Source organism: Rutidosis leptorrhynchoides, chromosome 4, assembly GCF_046630445.1.
Source record: "Rutidosis leptorrhynchoides isolate AG116_Rl617_1_P2 chromosome 4, CSIRO_AGI_Rlap_v1, whole genome shotgun sequence".
NCBI lineage: Eukaryota > Viridiplantae > Streptophyta > Magnoliopsida > Asterales > Asteraceae > Rutidosis > Rutidosis leptorrhynchoides.
In genome coordinates this window covers 257,820,029-257,830,426 of record NC_092336.1, presented here as the reverse complement: position 1 = coordinate 257,830,426, position 10,398 = coordinate 257,820,029, and the positions used below count along the sequence as shown (strand labels likewise).

At 36.1% G+C, this 10,398-nt stretch overlaps 1 protein-coding gene across 1 annotated transcript; it reads left to right on the top strand.

Annotated features, from left to right (window-relative positions):
- The first annotated feature begins 981 nt into the window (after nt 1–981).
- LOC139841579 (uncharacterized) lies at nt 982–1,680 on the top strand. The gene has a single exon (XM_071831793.1). It carries the CDS (start codon nt 982–984, stop codon nt 1,678–1,680), a length of 699 nt encoding a protein of 232 aa, XP_071687894.1.
- The last annotated feature ends 8,718 nt before the right edge of the window (nt 1,681–10,398 follow it).

The window sequence follows — 10,398 nt, the reverse complement described above, 5'->3', positions numbered from 1 at the left end:
TGCTGAAACCCGAAAGAAATGTACATTCAAACAATTCATGGATTGTAAACCCCCAGAGTATTCTGGAAGTACAAACCCGACAGACACCTTAGATTGGCTGCATGAAGTAGATCGAGCATTGGATGCTTGTCAATGTGAACCTGAATTACGTGTTACTTATGCAAGCCGACTTCTAAAAAAGAAAGCAATGGGCTGGTGGGATTCTTTGACTGCCCAGGTTTTAAAAGAACAGTTGAGTCAAGTCACGTGGGAACAATTTTCAGCAAAGGTGTGCGAGCAATACTGTACTCCTTACGAAATCTCCAAAATGAAGCGCGAGTTTATGAAATTAAGAATGACTGAGCAGATGTCAGTTGATGAAGTAATCGAAAAGTACACGGACAAACTCCGCTTTGTACAATAATGGCTTCCTGAAGAACAATCCAGAATTGATTAGTTTGTTAAAATGATTCTGCCTGAATACCGATCAATGGTGAGATTAGCAACAACCTTACCTCAAGTGTAGGCTATGGCAAGAATGGTGGAAGGAGACGTCAAAGCCACCAAGAGTAAACAGAGAGAGCAGATGTTGCAACCAAAACAAGTGACAAACCAGACGAGCCAAATGAGTAGTAAATCTAGAAGATCTCATGGTAACCAACAAAGAGGTAGGGTTACTCAAAGCAGTGGTAGTAATTTAAGTCAGAAAATGTGGTACAATGTGTGTAGGTCAACACACGCTGGACCCTGTACAGAGTAGACAAAAAGGTGTATAAGGTGTGGAGCGATGGGTCATGATGTTCAAGTTTGTTCATTTCGATAAAATGTTTGTTGGAATTGCAAAAAAAACTGGGTCATCGATCAGCTGATTGTCCTTCTGCAAGGCGAGCGAGCTCTGGGGTAGGGGCCGGAGCAAGAACAATGTCAGTCGGAGGATCCTCTGCTTCTTCAACGGGACAGAAGTGAAAGAATCCTCCACCACCTGAAGCAAGAGCCTTTCAAATGTCGGTTGATACAACTACTGAAACCGACAATGCGATTACCGGTATGTTTCTGATAAATTCTTCGCCGGCTCATGTGTTATTTGATTGTGGAGCAAATCTCTCTTTTATGTCTGTTACACTATGTGATAAGTTGAAATTGCCTATCAACGTATTATCTGAACCTTTAAGAATAGAAGTGGGTGATGGTAGAACGGTTCCAGTCACAACCTCTGTGTCTGGAGTAACCATTGAAATAGATGGGAATGAATTCCCTATGACTTGTCTTGTTATGCCTATACTGAGCTTTGATGTCGTATTAGGTATGGATTGGTTAAGCCGCCATAAGGCAAGTATAAAATGTGATAAGAAAATAATTCATTTTCCTTTGGCCGATGGGACACGGGCTGTGGCCCGTGGTGAACAGGGCGGGTTTAATTGTCCATTAATTTCGATGATGAAAGCCAAGAAATCGTTAGCCAAGGGATGTGATTCGTTTTTAGCATATGTGATCGATGCAAAGAAAGAGAAGAAATACGTGTCCGATATCCCGATAGTGTCCGAATTCCCAGAAGTGTTTCCTGATGAGTTACCGGACTTACCGTCAGTAAGAGAGGTAGAGTACAAGATTGAATTATTTTCGGGTTCTACACCAGTGGCAAAGGCTCCGTATCGAATAGCACCGTCCGAGATTCGTGATATGATGTCGCAAATTCAGTAGTTGCTAGATCGTGGGTTTATTCTGCCAAGTTCTTCGCCATGGGTGCTCCAGTGTTGTTCGTGAAGAAGAAAGACGGAACTCGCCGTATGTGCATTGATTATCGAGAATTAAATAAAAGAACGGTGAAGAACAAGTACCCGTTGTCAAGAATTGATGATCTGTTTGATCAGCTACAAGGGGCATCGTACTTCTCTAAAATTGATCTACGATCAGGTTATCACCAGGTTCGTGTAGCCGAGGAAGATATTCCAAAGATAGCTTTTTGTATAAGATACGGTCATTACGAGTTTTTAGTTATGCCGTTCGGGTTGACAAATGCGCTAGCAATATTCATGGATTTAATGAATCGGGTGTGCAGATAGTTTCTCGACAAATTCGTGATAGTATTTATCGATGATATTTTGATTTATTCAAACACAGAATCAGAACATGCTATACATCTAAGACAAGTATTAGAACTGTTGAAATGGGAAAAGTTGACGCCAAGTTTTCTAAATGTGAGTTCTGGTTAAGAGAAGTGCAGTTTTTGGGTCACGTTATCTGCCAAGAGGGTATCAAAGTCGATCCGTCTAAGATAGAAGCGGTAATGAATTGGAATTCACCGAAGACTCCGACAGAGATTAAGAGTTTTCTAGGTTTAGCCTGTTACTACCGAAGGTTTATTAAAGATTTCTCAAAGATCGCGGGTCCATTGATGTAAGACCCAAATATTTATGGTACATAGAGTTTAAAATGATGTAGGTATAGTGGGTGAAGCAGGGTATAAATTAAAAGCTGACAGGCTGTTTTGAGCATCATGCGCGCTGCGCAAATTTGTGGGAGCGCTCCGCGCACACCACCTGGCGTCAGTTTTCTGCTTTTTTCAATTAGAGTTAAATGAGGGGCTTTTTGGTCATTTCACCTGGGGACGGATCTGAAGCCATATCAGCTGGTTTGGATCCAACTTTGGATCATTTTAACATCCACAAACACTCTCAACTATCTTAGAGAGAGAGAGAGAGTTCTAGAGAGAGAATTGGGGTTTTGGAGAAGAAGAAGCTCGAATTGATCAAAAGCTCGAGTGTTAAAGCTGTTCACCCCGTTTCTAGCTACATTTTGGTTGTTGTGGTAAGTTCTAACTCTGAATTTCAATGTTTGATTTGATATTCAAAGTTAGGGTTTGAACTTGAATTGTAGAGAAACCCATTTAAACTCTTGAAGTGAGTTCTTTGATGCTAGTAATCGGGTTTATTGTTGTTGTTAGTGGGTTTTGGGTTGGAAACTGACTTGGCCATGATTTGGGACTTGTATTTGGGTTTAATCACTAGGCTTGGTGATTATGGAAGTGTTGGAACCCATCTTAGTGTATTTGAAAGACTAATTTTGAAATGAGTCAAAATTAGGGTATATGGGTGATTTTGAGAATGATAAGTGTTTAACACTTATGTTTGGGTTAAATTGGTATATTAGGACCATTGTCACCAGTGTTAGTGATTATTGGTTAGGTTGGGCGAGTTTTGTGCTTGGAAGTGCATTTGGGTTGAAATTTGCACTAAGGGTCAATTGGGATGGTTTGTAAATCCACCCTAATTTTGTTGCTTGTATTGTGATAATGGAATAGGTACTTTCCATTGACGTGTTGCGTTTTTTTACGGTTGCATTCATCAAGACGACAAGGTGAGTGTTAATATCCTATGTGCATATGTATGTGTAGGATGGGTACGCGTTGGGTGAAGTGGTTCTCGATTATAGAACTCACTTCATATATAAGTGGATTTGATGGGCTTGTGTAATAAGTCCAATTGGCACGGTTGTGTGTTTTGGTTGACCACCTTTGGCGAGGTGCACACTTCGTGTGTACGTTATCACATGGACTTGTGATATGGAGTTATATAATCCCAATGTAGTGGGATTGGTATTGAGTTACGGTTGAGTAACCCTGATAATGTGGGTTTTGATGAGGTAGCGAATCTCGGGTAGTGCAGATTCATGATGATTCGGGTTGTTCGGTCATCTTATTGATGAGGTAGTGAATCTAGGGTTGTACGAATTCACTAAGGCACGGGTAGTACGGCCGCCCTCGGTTGTTGAATTGGTGAAGGAAGTGGTTGTGCGAATTCACTAAGGCTCGGGTTGTTCGGCCAACCTTCATGGGTTTAAGGTTAAGGGGTTGACCTTATTGTATTATCGGAAGTATTTTTGTATATGCGTATATATACTTATTGTATGTTGTAGCTAATCGGCTTGGTGGTACGTTAGGTATAACATTTCTTAGTTATGCTCGGATTGTGGTATGTGTTTACTATTTGTGTGTTGGCGATGCGTATTCATTTTATGCATATATATGTATGTAGTTGATGTGTGCAGAGGTATATACGAAATACTATTAATTTTATTACAAAATAATATTAAATACGATACAATTTTACACAAGTTATTTATTTATTTATTGAATGGATATACCTAAACGTTGCTACAACACTTATATGCAGTGTACCTAATCGTAGAGTAGTGTAGTTTTTAGTAAGTCCGGTTCGTTCCACATGGAGCTGGCTGAGTTTAACGCTATATTTTTCACAACTATATTTGTATAAATATATATAAGTATTATTATTATTAATATTATTATAAAAAGGGGGTTTTACCGTTTAATGACCGGTTTGTCGATTTTAAGTCCTAATGCAAAATAATAACTTAATTTAAAGCGTAAAGTAAATGACGATAAATAAAAATGCGATAAAATAAAAGTACGATAATTAAAAGTGCAATAATTTAAAGTACGATAAATAAAATGACGATAAATAAAAGTGCGATGAGATATAAAATAAAGGAATTATGCTTATTTAAACTTCCGTAATCATGATGTTTGACGTGTTGATTTTAATTTATTACCATGGGTTAATTGTCCTTTATCCTGGATTATTTGATAAGTCCATCTGGTTTTGTCCATAATAGTCCATCGGTCATAATTATAAAGTGCGAGGGTCTTCGCCAAATTAACCTTATACCCGAAGTCAAATATTCCAACTAATTAGGGATTCAAACTGTAACAAGGTCTTAATACTTTGTTTAATGAGTACACCAGGTTATCGACTACGTGTAATCGAAGGTTTTAATACTTTGTTAACAATTACACCAATTACCCTTAAATGTAATCCACCCCTGTTTTAATGAGGCCATTGACTATTAATCCATCCCCGTGTCCGGTCAAATGAACAATTATTAGTATTTATAGATATCCCGTCCACCGTACCCAGTCGAGCGTATGTGGTTATATATAAATACGTCAAATTATAAATCTCTATATTAAATTAACGAGATATCATTTAGTTAATATAAAGCCCATTAATAGCCCATAGTCCAATTTCCACAAGTATCGGTCTTTTGTCCAAACCCCAATTATGGTCCAAAGCCCAATAACCCCGTCTTTAATATTTAGTCCAACATCACGATTACTTCGGCTTAAATAAGCATAATAATAACTTAGCTATGAGACATTAATTTAAAAAAGGTTGAACATAACTTACAATGAGTATTAATTGCATAGTGTTACACGGACAGAGTTTCGACTTACAAATCTTAAAACATTCGCTATAATAACCTTATTATTATTAACTTAATATTAAAATTATAATTATAAAATATAAATATAAATATAAAGACAGATAGTGAGAGTAATTGATGATGAATGGTGTGTAAAATTCGTCTGAAATCCGTAGCAATTTATAGCACTTGGCCACCCATCTGGGCTCATGCGATCGCATGAGTTTTACTCATTCTGGCCATGCGATTGCATGGCCGCCATATCCTGGTCACAATGATTTTTTTTGCTAGTCTGCCGACGTTTTATTTAATTATATATATATATATATATATATATATATATATATATATATATATATATATATATATTATATTATATTCATGTGCATAGTTGACTTGTAATTTTAGATCCGTTGACTCGCGCGTTGATAGTTGGTTCATGTCTCGGTTCCTGATTTTCGAACTTCTTTTCGTACGCTTTTATATCTTGTACTTTGCGTTTCGCGGCTTGTACTCTTGTAATTTTTAGACGTTTCTCATCAATAATTTGAACCACTTGGATTGTACTTTGTACTTTTTAGTGTTTTGGTCATTTGCGTATTCAAATCGTTGAATCTGTCTTTTGTCTTCACCTTTTATTATTTAAACGAATATCACTTGGAAATAGAACAATTGCAACTAAAAGCTTGTCTTTCTTGAAGGATAATGCTATGAAATATATGTTCGTTTTTAGCATTATCAAATATTCCCACACTTGAGCGTTGCTTGTCCTCAAGCAATATAGAACTTGAATATAACTTTACTAGAATCACTTCTTTATTTTTCACACTTTGTACATCTGTGATTTTGATACGGCGGTATGAACAATGATAGTAACGATGTGGTTTACAGTCCCACATGACTATGAAAATTTAGATCCTTTAAGGAAATTGGATCTTTATGAAAATATTTGATCTTTTAAAAATTCAATCTAGCTTTTACCCTAGATAAATTTTCCGGAATAACCCTTCACCGGTGTTTGCAAAATGTTTTTGTGGGTTTTGTGGGTTTCAGATTTGAAAATTTTAGCTCAAAACTTATGGTTTTGTGTCACCCACTTACTAACCTTACATTAGGAAAGCAACACGTCCAATATACTTGCTCCGTATATTACCTTTCGGTAAACTACCACCCGGTTGTAAAGGAAAGCGTTGAACAAGCAACTGTTAAGGCAATGTCTAATGACATGCAGATGTTCATGGTCCACAACATGTCAGATGTAATTACTATCCTTTGTAGGAGCAATAGTATAGATCACCCTATAATTTTTCGGTCTGGCACAAGGTCTTGTCTTTGACCATGCTATGCAACCACCGTTCTTATGGTTGACACCCGATTTGGTTCAGGTGACCTAATGAATTCTGGTGAATTCTTAGGATTTTACGTTCAATGGTAATGAACGCATTAAAAATAGGTTTTCAGAAAACAAATCGGTTTTAATTTGATCAAAATATTTTCTCGTTCAAGCTCGAGTTTAGATATCATCGAATTCCATGAGTTTGTAATTCTCAATCTTTTATAGTCAATCTCAAGGATTGAGTAATATCAGGGTTAAAAGCTGATTTTTAATATTTAAGGAGATTATCCTTTATGGAGATCTGATTCATTAGTCTTATAAGCTAATTTGCACGGTGCCCCCCCATTGTACGAGACAGATCCTCTTATGGTTTGGATAAGTCTGACCACTTGGCGACCCTGTTTGATGCTGAGGTCCGTGGATTTCCAGCTAATTTTCGAGAAAACTTTTCAAGGTTTTTTGTAGACTCTACAACTGGTCTGGACGACAACTTCCTGACCTAAATCAAGAAGCGCGTGTCTTTTTCGGAAGACTTTACTTCCTTCTAAATCAAGTGGCACATTTCTTTAAAATATATTATAAGAAATGGGGTAAAACTGATTAAAATCGTCCAAAACAAAAGTACCTTCAATTATTTGTACAAAAATATGTGATATGTGATTTAAATAACTTGGTAAATTTTTCCCACACTTGGCTTTTATTTTTCTTTCTTTGCCTTTTTATTCTCTTCTATTCCATTTTAAATGAATTCAAGCGTTTTAGGTTATTTCTCAATTTATGTCTTTTTTGAGGCAACAATAATTTCGGTAATAACACCTAGTTTTATCGTTCATAAATATGTATACACATGATTTTGAATTCATTTATTTGAATTTTTTTAAAATTTTTACTAGAAGTGGGTAGTCAGTATATAAGACTAAGGATGTTCTTTATTATCAGAGAGCACTAGATTCTAATACAACTACTGCTTTACTAGTAAAATTTAACGGTGGCTATTAAACCAAGTGTATAAGTCAAATGTTTAAAACCGAAAGAATTTAATCATTTCCCACACTTAAAATCTTGCAGTGCCCTCATTTGCAAGAAATCAGTAACAATTTAAATTATTGAGGGTGATTAGCGTAGAAAAATGATTAAATTTTACCAAAGTTTCTAAACATATTGTTGTTTGTTTGAATGATAAATGGTGCACTTCATTTGTTCATTCCTGCAGTTGTTATTTCACATATATTTTGCATCTTGTCATCAAAATTAGTTGCTTTTGCTGAACTTAATGCCAGTCTTTGAAAGTTCGCTGTTTTACCCTGTTGTGTACAATTCACAATATACATACAATACAAATATAAACATGCATGGTAATTTGAAATGGGACTTAATATCCCACTTTCAAATTATAAATATGAAATATTAGTAACAAAATAATAAAAATGTTAAAAATTACATAAAAATATCAAAATATTAACTGTTTAAACATAAATAGATAAAAATGATAAAAAGATAAGAAATCACCAATGGAACTGTATCAATATGGATATGGATTCCAGTTCATGTCATCGCTCGGGTTCCATGGCTGGTGATAGGTGTCTTGATAGGCTTGGTTGGGGTCGTACAGGTTAAAGGGTGGTCGCATATCAGGCTGATGTGGTGGATAGTAAGCAGGTTGAGTCGGGATGTAGTTTTGTGGTACCTGATATGATAAATGGCTCATGATCTGGTGCTGATGAATGTGCCATCTATCGTGTTGGAGTCGCCTGGATTGCTCGTACTCATCTGCGGCTCTCCACTGCTCATAAAGACGATGCCGAGCCTCGTTAATCATTTCCACCTCATCTATATGCTGGAAAACATCAGTATAACTATCCCTAATGACATCCTTAATGTAATCTGCTTCCTCCTTCTCCTCGTTCGAACCCCTCTCTACCTGTGGATGGGTGCCCTGATATGGTATTGGCCTATTGTGACTCCGAGTTAGTACCTTTGCACCTTGATAAACATGCAATCCTATACTCTCGGCTTGTTCCTGAACCACGATCATTGGACCCCCTTGTTCCCTATCTACACCTAAATACTCTCCAATGAGAGTAACAAAAATTCCACCTCCTATTATTCCCCCCTCCTGTATACCTTCCACCATTTTGGACAAATAATAACCAACACAGTAAGGGATGTTAACAAAGCCTCTAGTGTCTCGAATGCACTTAAGGTAGAATAAATTGTTTAGGGTCATTTTCTCCTTGTTTCTACCTCTTTGTGTAATCGAGTTCGCTAAAAATCTATGAATTACGCGAAGCTCTGCCTTGTCAATATCTAAGTAGGAGTGTCTACCACCCTGCGTAAAAACATTAAATTTTTACATTCGCCTCCATATGGCATTAGCATCAAAATTTCTATCTACCCTCTCACCTTCATAAATTAAAGCTGTACAATCAGGTGATAATAATTCAGCGGGGGTGTAAATCTGTAAAGCCCTAGCCATGTCTATCATGGACATCCTGTACATCCTACCTCCAAGTAAAAATCTAAGAAAAGTCATATCGTCTAACAGAGATACATCCTTATTAAATGCTATAGTACTCATTAATTCAACACACCATTCCTTATATACATGCCTACGAATGGTAAACAAACGTTCCCAGTCAGGAAAAGAAGAGTTCCCATACCTTTGGATTAGTAACAGTCTATCTGAGTTAGCTAGGTTGACTTCTTCCAAAGGTCTCCAATCTATTACCCTTGGTACTTTCACATTCTTGGTGCAAAGCTTAAATTTGTTACGTTGGTACGTCGGGTAATCTGCCCAGTTTCGCTCAAATCTAAGATTGGGATGTAATTCATGATCATGAACTCTTGAGTGTATTATTAACTGGTGAGGCGGAAATTGTATGTAGGCAGTAAAAAATTGTGGTTCCGGTTCATAATATGGTAGGTGTTGATTATGATGTTGTTGCTCTTGTTGTGGCTCAGGTGGCATCTCTGGCTGTGGCTCTGGATCAGCTTGTCTAGATGATGATGCACCGTTAGTATCTGTATTTCTCTGCAAAGCACATTAAACACAAAATTTGTGCATTCAAATATGCATTAGTGTTAGCAAAATAACAAATTAAAACAATTACAATAACATGTCTAATTCATATTAAACTTATACACATTTTCATATTTTTATCAATTCTACAATTTTTCAAATAAGCATATATGAAAATGTATACAATGTTCATAAGCATTCATCTCAAATAACATGTTAAAATAACTATTACTAGCAATTAAACAAGTTTCAAATGACAATTATATCAAAATAATCAAGTTCATGAATTTTAGACTTAAAAAGTCCACTTTGATGTTTAAAAATCATGTTTAGGATCAAAGTTTTGATCATTTAGCAACCTAAACATGTTACACTACTTAATTTAGCAATAATTCATAGCAAAAATCGGCCATAACCTGTTATATCAAAAAGCCCCAAATTTGCTTAAGAACACAAACCCTAGATTTCTAAATTTTTTGAAGTTTAAGGCTTCAAATCATGACAAATAGCATCAATCTAGGTTATATATGTATAATATACTAACAATTTAACTCTAATTAAGCTAGAAATCATCAAAATTAAATTAGGTAAAAATTTGCTCAAGAACACTATAAATCCGAATTAAAGAGGGTTTAAGGGGTGGAATTTTTACCTTCTTTGAAAAAACTTCTTGATAGGAAACTCCTCATTGTGATTTTAGTGAAGATTTGGTGAAAAATGATGAAAAATTTCGAATTTTAGGGGTGTTTATGTGTGTGTGTAGCGACCCGACTTTTTCAACTTGCTTTTGTGCTTTGTGCTTTCATGAAACTGCGTATTTATGCGTACTGTGCTATCTTAT